This window comes from Hylobates moloch, unplaced genomic scaffold (assembly GCF_009828535.3).
Source record: "Hylobates moloch isolate HMO894 unplaced genomic scaffold, HMol_V3 SCAFFOLD_41, whole genome shotgun sequence".
Taxonomy (NCBI): domain Eukaryota; kingdom Metazoa; phylum Chordata; class Mammalia; order Primates; family Hylobatidae; genus Hylobates; species Hylobates moloch.
This window is the reverse complement of record NW_026652316.1, coordinates 553,118-571,400: the sequence shown is the minus strand read 5'-3', so window position 1 is coordinate 571,400 and position 18,283 is coordinate 553,118. Positions and strand designations below refer to the sequence as shown.

At 39.4% G+C, this 18,283-nt stretch overlaps 1 protein-coding gene across 2 annotated transcripts in view; it reads right to left on the bottom strand.

Annotated features, from left to right (window-relative positions):
- Positions 1 to 387: 387 nt before the first annotated feature.
- The window catches only part of LOC116463553 (U3 small nucleolar RNA-associated protein 18 homolog), a 35,166-nt gene continuing 17,270 nt past the window's right edge, over positions 388 to 18,283 (bottom strand). The window contains exons 8-14 of one of the 2 annotated variants that reach the window (XM_032146707.2): positions 16,096 to 16,196; positions 15,722 to 15,812; positions 11,318 to 11,441; positions 8,478 to 8,652; positions 2,655 to 2,797; positions 1,315 to 1,349; positions 388 to 542 (exon numbers count right to left, since the gene is read on the bottom strand). In XM_032146707.2, the coding sequence (XP_032002598.1) occupies positions 1,325 to 1,349; positions 2,655 to 2,797; positions 8,478 to 8,652; positions 11,318 to 11,441; positions 15,722 to 15,812; positions 16,096 to 16,196 (659 nt within the window). In that variant the 3' untranslated portion in view covers positions 388 to 542; positions 1,315 to 1,324. The remainder of the gene's footprint in view (positions 543 to 1,314; positions 1,350 to 2,654; positions 2,798 to 8,477; positions 8,653 to 11,317; positions 11,442 to 15,721; positions 15,813 to 16,095; positions 16,197 to 18,283) is intronic. The other variant, XM_058434709.1, reaches the window with a different exon arrangement.

Below are 18,283 nucleotides of genomic sequence, written 5' to 3'. Positions count from 1 at the left end.
TGTGGCTCCTCTTCAAATGACAATGACAAAGATTTGAAGTAATAAGCCCAGAAAAGCCTTTTCATTTCCAAAATCACCTTTCCTGGAAGACGTGGAAGTTCCAACTTCACTACGTGAGATTTCACTGCTCTCATACCGAGCCGACTGACCTCCACAGCTCAAGAGACTACCTGTTAGCTGATCCCCTAAAGCATGGAGATCTATTCAGGAAGGGGGATCTATTCAGGAAGAGATCTATGCATCAGGGTTAGCTGTACGAGAAGTATGAGAAAATCTGCTTATATTATTTTTGGCTACAGACAGGTGTTCCCAATTTCTCATGTTTAGTCTTACATGCATCCAAGTTTGTGTGTGTGTGTTGGGGGTGGAGGGAAGAACCAGATACACTTATTTTCAAACAAAAGCTGCCACATGTTTATTAAGACATTACTGGCTCTTAAGCACAGCTGGATCTATAAATCATTTTCCATATATTATGACACATTCAGGAAAGTTTCTGAGACGATATATCAAGACAGGCTTCTCTTGTGACTCAACTGGACCTGAGGAAAGAACAAAAGAAATTACATACCTGATTTATAGCTGCTGGTCATCAACAAACACGTACTGGCAATGTAATCTTTAGAGACAGGATAGCTAAACTGCTTTCCCCTCCTTGCTAAAGCTTTGCCCAAAATGCCTGTTCCTTTAAAAATCCTTTGTCCTAATTAAATCTATCAGCATTCTCAAAGTCCCTCAACATTCATCTCTGAGGAGACCAAACAGTCGACTGTGATGAAGACGCCAATTGCAAAGCTCCATCTCAGAACCACCACATCTCAGGCCCGAAAGGACACCATGAGAAGGGAAGGATGTTCTACGGTTTTAAATATTGGGCAGCAGAACTAATGGCCAGCCCCATTATCTAGCTCTGTGAAACAGGGCAAGTTGCTAATCTCTCAAGAAACATATATATAATAAGAGGATTTAAGCTCATACACGCTATAGCTATATCTGAAAACCCATCTCTCTGTGTTATTAAGTCCTTTGTGGATTAAACATGTTCAGTAATTACAATTTTGATGAGAATTATTGAATGCAACATTAGAGATCAGACCTCAGAATAACCGAGCCAGATTGTGATTTGGGATAAGAAAGGAAGGTTCAACTTCAGCTAGACAGTTCCTGATCTACTTCCATCCCACCCCTCTAAATAAAGATGCAGTAACCTAGGGGTAGAGAAACAAAGCTCAGCTAATGTGCTGCTTCCACCAACTGGCAACAATGGGTGTAATCTTAAAACCTGCAGAATTTGTAAGAAAAGGGCTTTCTTACTTCAGTCTCTTTAGAAGTCTGAGTAATGGTGCAACCTGGAAAAGTAAAAAATAAGTCATCTAAACAACTTTGTAATTACCCACAGTGTTTTCAATTAGATCACAGAATGGCACTTAGGAAGATTTTAGTGGGAAAAATATGTAATCACAATCATTCACACCAGGCAGTTAGGTTCAGACTCCTCAATCTGACATTCTGGAGGATCTGAACGCCTCATATTTTAGATAACATGAGTAAGCTTCCTCCAAAGTTTCACATGGGGGGTCTATGAAATACCTGATCACACATAATCAATAAAAATATCATCAGTCAATTCCAGTCACTGGTATAGCTAGAAACAGTCTCATTCTAAAGAGCAATGCTCTGGTGAAAAATCTAATGGCCTTTGGGTCTTAGAGAAAAGAAAATTTCAGTTATAAAAATACCAAAGGATTTGGAAGAAAATTCTAAGTGCAATAAGAATCTGCATCCTTTTATAAAATACAAACTGAAACAGAACCACTCCAAATCTGATCTGAAATGAGACTGATGAAATTATCCTGGTATAACCTGTTTTCCTTTCAAAGTAAGTAGAACTGTAAACCACATTATTGTCTGGTATATTCTCCTTTCACAACTATTTCCTCAAAACCAATTTACATTCCTCCTTTTCTCCACTCCAGATTTTAGTCCATTTTGAAAGCAGGAATTCCCTAAAGCATACAAACATAAACACAGGGTTCTATGTAGCATTCACTACCAACACAAGGAGCAAGGAAAGAGGGCTGTGATTTACATCACAAGTTTTCTACTGAAAGCTCTTTAGTTCTCCCTAAAGATCCACCTTGTCACCTGTATCTTCTAGCAATGATGCAATTAGGTTTTGTTTGTTCCTGTTTTATAGCCAAGTATGCTGGGTACAGAAAAGAACCTGGACAGCACATATAAGTTTTGGTTATCTCTGTGGTTAACGCCCTTATTTATAGCTTACAGCTACAGGGAAAGAAACACCTTTTAAAAAGAAATCAATTAAATCTAGTGGAGTAAACTGAATTATTAAATCAGCAAAAGCTAATCTAAACATAAGGCACCAAGAAAGTGGAAATATTATTAAAGTGGCTAATTTTTCCCCATTTGACATTCTCCAAATAGTGCTTTCCAAAAAATATATATATTCCCCAAGTGAACTTTCCTGCTAGTGACATTTTATGGTAGAAAATTACCCAAAGTAAGATAATGAAGATGACAGTCAAGATAAACAGACTACTATTAACTGTAGAATTAGGAATATATAGCATCTCTTCATACTGTCAGAAGTAGTTTATAGGTATCTCTGACTTTTAAACATAAATAATACCTACCTATACATCAGGGCCTTGCCCTTTTCATTCCCCAAGGCAAAGTATCCACTTCTGGGAGAAAAATCCATGGTATGAACATGAGAAATATTCTTATTTTTAATGACTGGGAAGTTTGAAAATACTGTACAGGAAGGAAGATGAACCTGCAGGAGACAATAAAAAGCTTTAAAGTGTAGCAACTGGGAGCTCATGTTTCTTAAGTTGTAATCTTCATTCTCTTTCTGCTGAAACATAAAGCGCATTTTGATTGTAGCACACAAGAAAGTACAGTCTATTAGTGCAGCAAAGTGTTCCAAAATTAAGTTTGATCTTTCTTTTTTTATTACTTTATTTTTATAGTTAAGAGATACAACTGCAGTTTTGCTACATGAATTGCTTGCACAGTGGTGAAGTCTGGGCTCTTAAGTGTCACCATCACTCCAAGGGTGGACAGCGGTGTCCAATCTTTTGGCTTCCCTGGGCCACAACGGAAGAAGAATTGTCTTGGGCCACACATAAAATACACTAACACTAACGACAGGTGATGAGCTTAAAAAAAAAAAAAAAAAAAAAAAAAAAAAAAAACTCATGTTTTAAGAAAGTTTACAAATTAGTGTTGGGCCACAATCAAACGGTCCTGGGCCATGAGTTAGACAAGCTTGATGTACCCTGTACCCATCAGATAATTACTTATCCCCTACACCTCTCCCATGCTCCCACCCTTCCAAGTCTACAATGCCTATTATTCTACTCTCTGTGTCCATGTGTACACACTATAAAATTTGATCTTTAATGTGTTATTAACTGAGCAGAAAAGGAAAGACAAAAAAGCGTCAGTACAGCATCTAGCATGATGCCTCAGAGATTCATATGTTTGCTGAATGAATAAATTAATGAATAAACTAAAGCAAAAAGTACCCACTCTAGCTTAATGACCACAGTAAAGATTACTAAAATCTGATCACAGGGAAAAGAGATTTTAAACATGAAGATTCATCTGGTTAGTTAAATGGTGAAAAAAACTAAACATTATAAAGTCTGATTTTACATAACTGAAGCCGAGGCAAAGTCATACCACATATTCTACTATCATAAAATTGCCATTTTGTACTTTCAATTTTCAACTATTGTATATACTCTTTGCCTTTTACAATTTCTCCTCGAAGAGGGCTGAATCATGAAAATCTAACTCCAAGTGAAACTGTTCTGATTTAGAGGGAGCCAAAAGCTCACCTCAAAGCCAGACAGAAGTATGAGGAGGAACACACACAGTCTCTTTCTCCAGAGTCTACTGCCTAAGTTCAGGAGAGTTGAGACAGGTCCTCACCCAATTTGTAGATGAATAAAACCCAGGTGTGGAAGCAGTTACCTTTAGGCCACAATTGTAACAACGCTCACTTTCAGATGTTCTCTAGCTCTCCCAAGAGATATAGCAGCTTCATGTTCAAATACATACAACCGTTATCATTCAGCTGGGCAGTTAGTCATCCTCCACACTTTTAGGTCAGACTTTATACCATCAATCAAAGTGATTTTCACAGGCAAGTGCTGGGTAAAAACCACTGATACATACACCTATTAAACTGGTTTCAGTCAGTCACCTATTAGGCCAAATTCTGATACATACTTACTGACCATTTTGTCAAGAAAATACTGTTTACGGTGAATCTCCAAGCCACATTCAATTATTTTCAACTTTGCCAGAAGGCAGGTTCTGCCTGCACAGCGTGGCATCAACGTGAAGGCGATGGTGCTAATGAGAAATGGTCTTGACCCATTAAAGCTAAGAAGTTGGCAGTACCCCAATTTGGTCTTCACTTCTAAGTTCTTAAATACCACTCTCTATACAGGTTCCTCGAGAAATTACTTTTAAGTATATATATTTTTTCAAGCACTTAGTAAAAAAGCAGAATCCTGTTTTACAGAGAGAAGCCACAACATGGACATTGCAAAATTTATTTACATTTAATTTGGGAAGGCAGATATTATATAAATTTGTGATAAGTACCTTGGCTTAACTGTGTTTCGCTTGGGTTATTGTAAGTTTGCATCCTTCAAGCATGCCCCAACTATGAACAGATGATCCAAAGCATCAGGAAAGCAGATGATCAGGAAAAAAACATTTGCTGCAAGGGCTGAGGACAAAGCTGTTCTACCTCTGCCTTTTGTTCCCACCCTACTCACCTGATACTGTGAAACTGCCTCAGGCATTCGCTCACCAACTTTCCTGGAATGACTTTGAAGTTTGGGGAGCTGGTTTTCTGACTCTTCCTCATCAAAATACACTAGAACCAATCTTTCTATCTGAATGACTTTTTTCTTTTCTTTTTTTTTTTTTTTTTTTTTGAGCTCAAGTCTCACTCACTCTGTTGCCCAGGCTGGAGTACAGTGGCGCGATCTCAGCTCCCTGCAACCTCCGCCTCTTGGGGGCAAGCAATTTTTCTGTCTCAGCCTCCTGAGTAGCCGGGATTACAGGTGTGGGCCACCACACCCAGCTAATTTTTGTATTTTTAGTAGAAATGGGGTTTCACCATGTTGGCCAGGCTGGTCTCGAACTCCTGGCCTCAAGTGATCCTCTCACCTTGGCCTCTCAAAGTGCTGGGATTAAGGTGTGGGCCACTGCAGTAGTAATAGTAGTATCTCTGCTACTGACTTGGAATATCGGGAAAAGGAGGGGGATTGTTTACAATGTACTCCTAAGAGATCAATAGCATCTACCTGCAAAATTCCCCAGTGTAATCTCTCAATGCATTGGTGAATCTTCCCTCAGGCCAATGATCTCACCTGATTAAAACTATGCTGTGCTCTGACATCTATTTATAGCCCCCATTTTAAAAGCTATAATTGAACTATTAATTATGAAAAATGCCTATAAAGATCCAACTTCTTTAACTCCTGGCCTCAGGTGATCCGTCTGCCTCGGCCTCACAAAGTGCTGGGATTACAGGCGTGAGCCACCGCAGCCGGCTTTCTAATACCATTTCTATCACGACAGTGAAGTGTCCAGATATCAAAATTCAACAAGTAAAAGCTCGCTCATCCTTGATTTAATGGGTAGAAAGTTCCAAGACATTCTACTATATCCAAAATTGTTGATGTAACAGGAATTTGACTTCTGAGTCTCCTACTATTCCAACAGCCTAAATTCACAGTGCTTTGTAATGGGACGACAAAACCATCTGGATCATTATAAGGAATTGATTGCATTTAACAATGCTAACAATGTTTTACCAAGGCATTATGGAGCTGCTATGCCTTCTTTCCATTAGATATTATGGTTGACTACCATTTAAAAACTATGATTTAGCTTTTACTAATGAATTCCTTGTGTGATTTTGCCACAATAAAAAAAAATATAAATGCTGTCATGATCACTGAAGCAAACAATGCAGAACTATTATGTGTCTTGCAGAATATATTATGTCAACAGGAGATAGATGCCATGGTTTTCTAAAACAATTTACTACCATTAAAATGACAAAAGGTTAATATTACTAGTATACCACTCCCATTAGGGAGCAGGGATTTTAAAGCTGACTTGAATTAGAACCTTCTCATTTATCAAATGATTCATTCAACAGGATAGCAATAAAATGCTATGCTGTATTTTTCACACTCTTTTTCCAGCAAACCATTTTGTTGTTGTTGTTTTTGAGACAGAGTTTTACTCTGTCACCCAGGCTGGAGTGCAGAGGCACGATCTCAGCTCACTGCAACCTCCACCTTCCAGGCTCAAGCGATTCTCCTGCCTCAGCCTCCTCAGTAGCTGGGTTTACAGGAGCCCACCACAATGCACAATGCCCAGCTAATATTTGTAATTTTAGTAGAGATGGGGTTTCACCACGTTGGCCAGGCTGGTCTTAAACTCCTGACCTCAAGTGATCCACCCACCTCAGCCTCCCAAAGTGCTGGGATTACAGGTCTGAGCCACCGCACCCAGCGCAACAAAACATTTCTTAAGGAAATCATATGCAGAATCCCAATATATACCACAAACAACGACACTGCTCTACACAATACAAGTAAGGAGCTTAGCCTCCTCCTTGCCCTACATGCCATATAAAGCCCTGTGCAGAATCTAGGGCTCTGTGGAATTCAGCCAGAAAACCAATGAACTACTAGAAAAAAATGTGGAATCTAAATCACAATTCTGCCCTTTGTTAACTGTTTACTTCGGTTAAGTTAATCCTCTGAAGAACTGTTATTTGGCTCAAACTTTTTGTAGAACTCTTCGTAAATCTTTGTAAACAATATATTCTAATACAAAGCTGATGGCAGATGCAAGGCTTTTTGCCAAGTAAGCACAATAAAAATAACACACTTTGTAAAGTGCGTACAATCTGGTAGTACACACATAGCAGCAAACGTAATTCTGCTATTCAAAGTTCTATGCCTTCTGTGTATCTGGTGCCTTGAGCAAAAAATTGTTAAATCAATGAGGAAATTGGTTCTGCCTGAAGAGTAGGAAACCTCACAGAGATGGGGTGACACTGAAAGTGAGCTCTGATGTTGGGCAGAAAAGCGTTTACATAGGCCTGAGGCTGCTATCCTTAGAAAGTTCTGGGCTGGGCGCGGCGGCTCACTCCTGTAATCCAGCACTTTGGGAGCCCGAGGCAGGCGGACCATGAGGTCAGGAGTTCGAGACCAGCCTGACCAAAATGGTGAAACCCCGTCTCTACTAAAAAAAAAAAAAAAAAAAAAATGAGCTGGGCGTGGTGGCGCATGCCTATAATCCCAGCTACTCAGGAGGCTGAGGCAGAAGAATTGCTTGAACCCAGGAGGCGGAGGTTGCAGTGAGCAGAGATCGCACCACTGCACTCCAGCCTGGGCAACAGAGCGAGACTCGGTCTCAAAAAAAAAAAAACCAGAAAGGTCTGCTTACAAGGATGGCCACTGCATGGTGTCGGAGAACTTGACTAGCACACAGTTCCTACACTAGCATGAAACTTTCCCTAAATGATATGGGTAGCTCACTGTGCCTAAACTGTTTGCACAAACAATGTGGTTTATGCTAAACATCTTTTCTTCTGGGAATCTAGAATTTTGGTACATGCTAGGCAGAGGGTACCTATATGAAGTCCCAATAAAAACCTTCCGCAATGAGTCTCTAATGAGCTTCCCAGGTAGAAAACACTTAACACATGTTGTTACAACTCATTATTGGAGGAATTAAACTGTCCTGTGTGACTCTACTAGAAGAGGACTCTTAGAAGGTTTCCTCCTGACTTTACTCCATGTATCCTTTCCCTTTGCTGATTTTGCTTTGTATCCTTTTCACCGCAATACATTTTAGCCATGAGTTCAATGAACATATGCAGAGTCCTGGAAGTCGTCTCTAGTTAGCCACCAAACCTGGAGGTGGTCCTGCAGATTCCTGACACAAAGGGTATATTCACAGGTACTACCTAGCTATTTAAATTACAATACTTTTATACAATTTAATTTTCAAGTTCAACTTACTTTCAAAACCCGAGAATTGCCTCTATTCTGTTAAAACAGGCCTTAAAAAGGTAAATGAAGAAAGAAAATTGTGAAGGAACGAAGTGTCTGCCTTAAATATAGTCCTTAACATTAATACTAAAAGAAACCTCTGAAAATGAGGACCACTTTAGGAATGGTGAGAATGGACAGCAAAGCTTTACTGAAAGAACTGACGTGATCAAATGTGGTGGCTACTGTGCACCCTTCCAACAACCACCCCAAAAGCTACAATACTAATAATTCCTACATCGAAAGAAGCCACTGTTTTAAAAATAATTCAACGTTCTCCTTTCCTGTTACTCTTACATGTTTTCAACTTAAATTTAAAAATTAACAATAATAAAGGGGTAATGAAATATTTACCAATCTGACTGCTTCTTTCATTTTTTCTGAAGCAATTGCCAAGATTTCTGTAGTAGGATTGAAGGTCAGAGAAGTAACACCTGTAACCAAGTTCATTATAGCTTTTATTGGCTTTGGGTTTGTTTCTTGGAGACAAGAATCTTGATTGTATATATTTACCACTCCACAATTAGAACTACAAAGAGAAAAGGGATTAAAATAGATTAAAAAACAAGTAAAAGGGCTTTCACAACCTAAGTGAATATAGATTTAACCCCACAAACTGGTATTTACAGAAATCATGTTACAAAGAGACCAGCTATCACCACTATAGCCACAGATGTCCTATAGAACCTCCAACCAAACAGGTTGAAAACAGAATTCAAATTCTCCCCCTTCTGTTGACTTCTTGAAGGTTAAACTTTACTGACTCTTCTTGCATCCTGTTTCCTTCACAGTCACCTCTTTCTCCACTGATTCTTGTCCCCAGGATTCTATTTCCAACCTACTTCTAGTGTCTCATTCATCTCATTTACTCCCACAGACCACCTATCACCCACCACATCCAAATCAGTGCCTTTAGTCCTAATTATGCACTGCATTCCTAACGGTTTGTGGGGGTGGCCACATGCATATTATCTCTTCTAACACCATCACCCGTCCTCCCCTCCTTCCGCCTCCCTTCAATGACAATTCCACTCCTCTGGTTGCACAGGCCTGGAACCTGAGAATGTGAATACTTCTCTCCCACTCCCCATCTTCTAAGCACTTACCAAATACATTACAAACGTCCTTTGCCTATTACCCTATTGCCATTCCTACTGTCCTGGTGACTCATTACCTGATGCCTGCCTATTGCTGCAGTGACCTCAAGGCTCATCTCCCTGTCCTTTCTTCCTCTTCTAAAAGCTTAAAGATTTGCTTAAGATTCTTTGAGAATAACTTTAAGATTCTAAAGACCTAAATGGTCTTTGGCCAAGCACATGAGAAATCAATTACACTGAAGAGCAATTAAAATTAAATGAGTTTAAGCTACTAGTATTAGATTCTTTCCTATACAGGCCCTTCAAAGGGGGCTAATAAAAAGTGATACAAAAAAGAGAGGGCAAGGAAGACTGGCTTCACAAATCCGAGTGAAGATAATTTTTGTGCAGTTTTTCTTGCCCCACATAGAGGCAAATGCAGTTCTTACAACTACTTATAATGGACACAGGAAGGGGAACATCACACACTGGGGCCTGTTGTGGGGTGGGGGGAGGGGGGAGGAACAGCATTAGGAGATATACCTAATGCTAAATGACGAGTTAATGGGTGCAGCACACCAACATGGCACACGGATACATATGTAACAAACCTGCACATTGTGCACATGTACCCTAAAACTTAAAAGTATAATAAAAAAAATTTAAAAACTACTTACAATGAGTTTAAACAGCAGTCTTCATTTTAAAGGAGCTTTATTCCCAGAAGATCTGCTACTCATGAATTGCTGCCATAGCGCACACTACCCTGGTAAATGCTTGGCTTGTGCTGAGATGTCCCTCGCTACAGGCTTGGCACGGGTATGGGTAGGAAAGGAAGGGACCGTCATCAGGGCACTCTCCCTCCAAGGGATCTGTTACTGTCTTACTGCCTAAGGTAGATGGCCTGGTCTCCAAGCTCCACAGCCTAGTTCTACTTGCCTTTCCTCCCAAACTCCAATCTGCAAACGGTGGTAGGGACATATATACAAGCAGTTTCCCCAGTTTTAATCTGGAAGGAGAGAGTGAACAAAGAGTAGAGAGTATGCTAAGTTTCTGGACAACAGGACCCCTTGACTTCCCATCCCAGGGAGGATTTGACTGAAATCATTTCATGGCTCAATTGTGTTTAGTCTAAGAAAATCATAAAAGCCTACTTCTTGAAGTTACAGAATTATGGGTGCTAATTAGTAGTTTAGTAAGGTAGCTCAGAATTACTGCAAAGTATCCAATGCCTCATCCTCCCACCCTGCATCTTCAGAATCAAGTAGAACACAGCCATCTTTTCCCCAGTGTAATAACCATTTTTTCAGTAATAGCAGAATAAAATGTGTTCTAGATAATATTTTTAAAGTTTCTACAATACTAACAAATGGTATTTCCTAGAAACATGTTTTTTATTTATACCCCCAGCTGGATAAAGCAAAAATGCTTTAGGTATCTTTAAGATTTAAACCCAAAGTTACTTATTCTATCTCCCCATCAATGACAAGAAGCTGAAAATAATTATAGGAAAACTTGATGTGAGCAAACAGGTATTTTAAATAGGAAAAAATACAATGATATAAGGTAGCGCCAGCATTTTCTTTGCTAAAAAGGTGTTCAACTGCAATTATAGTAATCCCTCCTTATCTGCAGGACATATGTTCCAAGACCCCCAGTGGATGCCTCAAACTGTGGATTACTGAACCCTATGTGTACTGTGTTTTCTCCTATACACGCATCTCTATAAAAAAGTTTAATTTATAAATCAGGCATAGTAACAAACTAACATAACTAATAATAAAACAGAACAATTATAACAATATATCCTAATAAAAGTTACGTGAATGTGGTCTCTTGCTCTCAAAATACCTTACACAGATTTCAGATTGTGATTAACCACAGGTAACTAAAACCACAAACAGTGAAACTGCAGATAAGGGGGGAACTACTGTAATATTATTATTCAACACTGCACAAAGAAGATAAAATGAAAAAAGCTCAGCTGGGTTGACCAATTTCATATTACTGAATAGTTTATAAAGAGAACTACTCATGCACTATCTAGTATATTCAATTCCTCAACATATTCTCATTAGCACAATGTGATTAAGGTTACAAGAACCTCTCTTTACTTACCCGCAGGCAACATACTGCCCATTCCTAGATGTGGCAATGCTTAATCCATATAAACTGCCTTCATCAACAAATCTGTTAAGGCACTTCCTTGAGTTCACATCCCAAACATAAACTTCTCCATCCCCTGAATAAAAGAGCGAAAAAAAGAGTTGTTAATTTTGCTTTAAACTTAAAACGCAAGTAAACTGGCCACTCTCAGTCCCTCTTAACAGTACAGGAGACTACAAATACAGACCTATTATAACCCTCCTAGTTCTGGAAAACTGGACTAAGAATATTTCTTTTTCCTTTTTTCCTTTTTTTTTTTCAGACGCAGTTTTGCTCGTCGCCCAGGCTGGAGTGTAACTGCGCCATCTCGGCACACTGCAACCTCCTTCTCCCGGGTTCAAGCGATTCTCCTGCCTCAGCCTCCCAAGTAGCTGAGATTACAGGTTTGTGCCACCACGTCCAGCTAATTTTTGTATTTTTAGTAGAGACAAGGGTTTCACCATGCTGGCCAGGCTGGTCTCGAACTCTTGACCTCAGGTGATCCACCTGCCTTGGCCTCCCAAAGTGCTGGGATTACAGGTGTGAGCCACCATGCCCGGCCTAATAATTTTCTTGTATACATTCACATATACAGAAGAAAACTGCATCAGTTAGTCATTAATAGACAGTACCTTTAGGTTTACAGGAAAAAATCACAAGCTGTTGGTTTGAGTTGAACTTTTAGAAAAAGCTTCTAAGTTCCACTCAGATAAATTATTGGAGCAAAAATCTGAAGCAAAACAAAACACCACTCACTAGCATAACTCTTCCAACATCTATCAACAGGTATTAGACTACCTAATAGGCAAGGTTAGTGATTTAGATATCAAACTGTTAATGATGATGGAAGAGGCAGAAGTGAAAAATGAACAGATCCAGAACATGGGAATTTACAATTAAGAAGACACACACAATTTATCTATTACCAAGTTATTTAAATGATTAAAAAACGCTAAACACAAGCTTACGAATAAGCACAAATAGTTTACTGTAATGACCCTATATCCATCTCAAAAGTGGATCCTCACTATTTTACCTCTTCCTTTTTCTAGTACCTCAATATCCTTCCTTGTAGGATATTGCTCTAAAGTTCACCCTTCCATATGTACTCTTATTCTCCCAATGAGAATTCAGTGAATCTCAGTTTCAACTCCCTAACAAATAAAATGTTCCAGGCTAGAGTAAGGGTGCAGATTAAGCAGTAGTAAAACATATTTGGGAAAACTGAATAGGATCAAATTTTAAAACCTTTGCCTTATATGTTTGCCTGTACATTGCTATAATAAAGGAAAGTGTTTAAAGATGAGTCTCTCAGTAGACTAAAATGGGAAGAAATCAAAAGCAAGAACATCTAGAAAGCAAGTGCATGAAATGGTCATGAGTTGATGACTTATGGCAAAAAAGGCAACAAAGAATCCATGAGATGGCCAGGCATGGTGGCTCATGCCTGTAATCCCAGCACTTTGGGAGGCTGAGGCAGGAGAATTGCTGGAACCCAGGAGGCAGAGGCTGCAGTAAGCCGAGATCGCGCCACTGCACTCCAGCCTGGGCAACACGACAAGACTCAGTCTCAAAAAAAAAAAAAAAAAAAAAGAAGTGGCTGGGCGCGGTGGCTCACGCCTGTAATCCTAGCACTTTGGGAGGCCGAGGCAGGTGGATTGCCTGAGCTCAGGAGTTCGAGACCAGCCTGGCCAACACAGGGAAACTCTGTCTCTACTAAAATACAAAAAATTAGCTGGGCATGGCGGTATGCGCCTGTAATTCCAGCTACTCAGGAGGCTGAGGCAGGAGAATTGCTAGAACTTGGGAGGCAGAGGTTGCAGTGAGCCGAGATCGTGCCACTGCACTCCAGCCTAAGCAACAGAGTGAGACTCTGTCTCAAAAAAAAAAAAAAAAAAAAAAGAAAAAGAAGAAAAGGAGGAAGAAGGGGAGAGAGAGGAAGAGAACCATCAAAATTTCAAAATTACCCCTAACTTACCAAGGCTCAACTTTTTATTTCCCCTTCCCTGCTTTCTTAGGACCTTATGATAAATTAGATCTCCACAGCCATGACCAAATTTGTAAATACACTACATCTGCATCCAATTCATATATCAAATTTCAGTACCTCTGCTGACCAACCCTCCCCACCTCTTTTCCCTCCCCAGCCTCTTCTCCCTCCCCCACCTCTTCTCCCTCCCCAACTCTCTCTCTCCCAGGGCCAAGGGCCATTTCATCAGGAATATTACTCTGAACTAATTCTTTCTTTCCTTCCTTCCTTCCATCTTTCCTTCCTTCCTTCCTTCCCTCCCTCCTTCCTCTTTCTCTTCTTTTTCTTTCTTCTCACAAAAACTAGTATAACATAGAAAATATAGCTGCTCCTGGCCTTATATTCATTGATTAAAAACATACAAATGTAAATAACCTTGTGAAAGTCTGATTCTAGGATAAAAACAAAACAAAAATTAATGTTAATGCTAAAATTAATCCTTTTAAAAGTTAAAAAATAATTTTAATTAATGCTATTAATTTTATTAATGTTATATTACCAAATGCTCCTAGCTGAGGTCAAATAAAAATTATGCTAAAAAGCTTTACAGAGGTTGCTGACTACTACTCACAGAGCAGAACCACTTGAAAGCCTCCTACTACCAAACACAGCATTAGCTATACTAAGATTATGTAGCTGTCCCAAGGGATGGCCCCCATGGTCCTTTGGGATAGAGAATAAGAGTTAAGAAGACTTGGGCAAGTCAAAAAGAAGAGCAGGACAATGCAGGTTAATCAAAAGAGCTACAGAAATGTCAGAAAGGACAATAATGTAGAAAATTTAACACACTATGGAAGTCAAGAGAGTACTGCTACAAAGGCTGATGATTTTAAGTAACTTTCAAAAAGAAAGTCAGAAAACCTTCAAATGAATCATCTTTTTTAAAATAATATCTGCCTTATCTTTTTAAGAAAGGTAGGACTACTTATTTAAAATTATGCCTTTTAAGATAATTGTAGATTCACATACACTGCAAGGAATAATACAGAAAACACAGTGTACTCTTTACTTTCCCAGTTTCCCCCCAATGTTAACATTTTGCATAACTACAGGACAACATTACAACCAGGATAGTGACACTGATACAGTCAAGACACAAAACTTCCCATCACCACAAGGACCCTCCTGGTGCTCTTTTATAGCCACCTCCACTTCTCTCCTGCCCTCAAATCCTCCTTAAACCCTCACAACCACTCATCTATTCTCTATTTCTACGATTTCGTCATTTCAAGAATGTTACTATAAATGAAACTGTAGTGGAAGTTTTTCCTTTGCCCCCTGAAGGTTTCCTGAAAACCAAGTGACAAAAGATAGAACAGGGGAAAAAAGGCATGTAAAGTTTTATTTTAATTTTCATAGCGTGGGGAATCATAGGAGAATGATTTACCCCTGAATAATCTTTTAAATCAGCATTATCTTCCCATTCTTTCCCCAAACATGTTAAAACTGCATGTTAAATTGTTAGCCCTCCACTATTATTAATGAGAAGGCAATGGCAACAAAAATGAATTCTAAAAATGAATCTGATTTTCTAGCTAAAAAGAAATTTTAAAACCAAACACAACTTTTTGTTAAATTTATATATATAAACATATATATCTTTTTATATATATATAAATATATATCTTTTTATATATATATACATATATATATATATATAGAGAGAGAGAGAGAGAGAGACACGTGATCTCAGCTCAGTGCAGCCTCTGTCTCCCAGGTTCAAGTGATTCTCTGCCTCAGCCTCCCAACTAGCTGGGATTACAGGCAAGTGCCAGCATGCCTGGCTACTTTTTGTATTTTTAGCAGAGACAGGGTCTTACCATGTTGGCCAGGCTGGCCTTAAAACTCCTGACCTCAAATGATCCACTCGCCTCAGCCTCCCAAAGTGCTGGGATTACAGGAGTAAGCTACGGCGCCTGGTCCTAGGTTTGTGTGTTTTTTTTTTGTTTTTTTTTTTTTTGTTTGAGACAGTCTTGCTCTGTCGCCCAGGACAGATGGCTAAAAAAAAATTTTTTTATTGAGATGGAGTCTCGTTCTGTCCCCCAGGCTGAAGTGCAGTGGCCCAATCACAGCTCACTGCAACCTCTGCCTCCCAGGTTCAAGAGAGTCTCTCACCTCAGCCTCTCAAGTAGCTGGGACTACAGGCCCATGCCACCATGCCCAGCTACTTTATTTTTAGTAGAGACGGAGTTTTACCATCTTGGCCAGGCTGGTCTTGAACCGCTGACCTCAAGTGATCTGCCTGCCTCTGCCTCCCAAAGTGGTGAGATTACAGATGTGAGCCACGCGCCTGGCCCAAAATTTAAAATGTAAAAATATCCTTGGCTTCTTTCATGTTGTTGTCTTACCCGAAGAGACGTATACTTTCCTACTATCTGAAGAGAACGTGGATGCTGCAACCCTTCCATTAATTTTCATGCTTCCAATCAGTTCTTTGGTCTAAAACAATACATATTATTTATCAGACTGTTGGAAAGTATACAGAAGAATCACACAATGTACAGTAAAAACAACCTAGCTCTCTATTTTCTAGCACCTACTCAACTTTATTTTTCCCTGTAATCAAAAGGTCTCCCCCAACTGCCCACAACTTCTCTCCAAGTCCCACCTGTGCTCCGCTACTTGGAGATGCAGATTTAAGGACACACCGAGTTAGTGTGCAAGACTATCCCTATACTAGTGTCTTGTGGGAGAAGAATAAGTAGCAATAATAATGCTTTACCTTCATTGCTAGCAAATGCAAATATCCAGCAATGCCATTTATGAGCAAGAAGGACCCATCTGGGGAGACTTCAAAGCTCCTCACTATCTTCTCTTTCAAACCTAAAATAGGAAATGAAGCAATTAAATAAAGTTTTATATAGTTTTCAATAAAACTATCATCTATTGACAAATGAGTTTCTTACTTTTTAAAATATGTAACTGGCTCAAATTAAACAAAACCCTGGCTCAGACCCTGAGTAAGTCTAAACGCAGGCATCACTGAGTTTGACCCAAACATAAGGTCACTACAAAGCACTTAGCAAACTTCTCTTCTTTGTCCTGGTTAGCATTCACAATTTTAACTGCAGGCCAGAGACTCAGCTCTCCAAACAGTAAACATATCAACTAATTTTCCAAATATACGCAGTAATACCTCTAATTAACTAAAAGGATAAATTATCCTTCTTTGTCACAAAGTTCATTACCAGAAGGGAAATACACTGTCACTAGAGACAGCCAGAAACATAAAAACATATATAAACTAGCTGCTGGCCACTTACTAAGCAGCTCATGATGGACAGGAATCTCATCTTTAACTTTGTGAGTCAAAAAAAAAAAAAAAAAAAACCCCAAAACTTTCACAATATGTCAGTTTACTTAAGGACTGACTAGCTTCTCTGGATGTGACACATGTAACCAAATCATATGAGAGCTAGGTATATACAGTCAAACTTACTTACAAAAGGACATGTCTCTTTTTCCATGACTGAAAAGTTCATATTGACTATACAGGGGACTCCTCCTGATATCAAAATGCTTAGAGAGCCAAGTTACTCATTAAAAAGTTACCTAACAGGATGCATCAGAATGCATACAACTGGCTACCTCCAAGGAAGGAAAGTAGGTAGCCAGGGAGACAGAGCAGAGGAGAGTTTTCACTACCCATTCATTTCTACATAGTAGATTTTTAACACCGTGTGAATATATTGCCTAGTCAAAAATACATGTCTATATTTTTAAAATTTTAAGTTACTAAGTTGAAATATTAATTAGAGAAAAACAACTTACAAAAATCTGTTTAAGGACCCCTGTTCCACTACAGGAAAACAGAAATTAAGGCTACTTTCCACTACTACAAACCGGACATCCCACTCTAGTCCTGTCTCCCAAAGACACATCTTAGTTCCCTTGCTTGGACTCATGCTCCCCAATATTATTTCAGACACATATTATATTTCCAATCACTGGGGTTACTTCTGCTGATGACTAGTCTCCTTACTATGAAAGGCACTCCACTATGCCTATTAAGAGTAATTTTAATCCCAATTTCTGAATAAACCGTATGTACTGACTAAAGTATACTGAAGTAGTTTCAAACATAAAGAAAATACCATTACGTGATGAGGTAGGACAGGAGGCTTGTTCTAACACCATGTGAAGCTACAACTGGAAACACCTACAGACCTAATCCTAACAGCACAGCATCAGGCGGTGGAAATGTGAAAATAGAAAAAGGAGAAATACTGGGAAGGAAAGATCAATGCCATGTCTTCAAAGCAGTTGGTGACTGGACACACACTCCTGCACACCTAGCAGATCCATGGTAAAGATCACTAACTGTATCTTGGCCAACGCATGGTGTGCTTTCTCTCAAGAGGATGCAAGACAAGGAGACTCCAGAATCCATTACTTTTGATTAGTGAGGTCCATGGACCACAGTATCACCATCACCTGAGAGAATCAGAAATGCAGACTCAACCCACCTAAGACCTACAGAATCAGAATCTGTAGCTTAATGAGATCCCCAGGTGATTCACGTGCACATTTACTTCTGAGAAGCTCTGCCTTAGAGTAAACCAAGGATCTACTCCGAAAGGATCAAAGTGTCAGGAACACAGGAAAGAAAAGATTGGAAATGCTAAAGATACACATCATAAATGTTTCTAAAGTTGACCCCATCCACTTTCAACCACTAGTAGAAAAATGGTTGCACAGAGCTACTCTTGTCCTTTCCAGCCACATGCATGTGCAGTTTAATAGGGAAGGCACCAGTGAGCTGTGCCATACGCCAACACTACCTCCTGAGATTAGCCAGACAACCTCATTAGAAGCGCTTTGGTTCCCAAAGGATGCATGAAGGTGTCGGTGTATTTTGGGGTATAAAGGAGTAGGGAAATATAGGAAAAGAATGGGTATGGTAGAGGGCA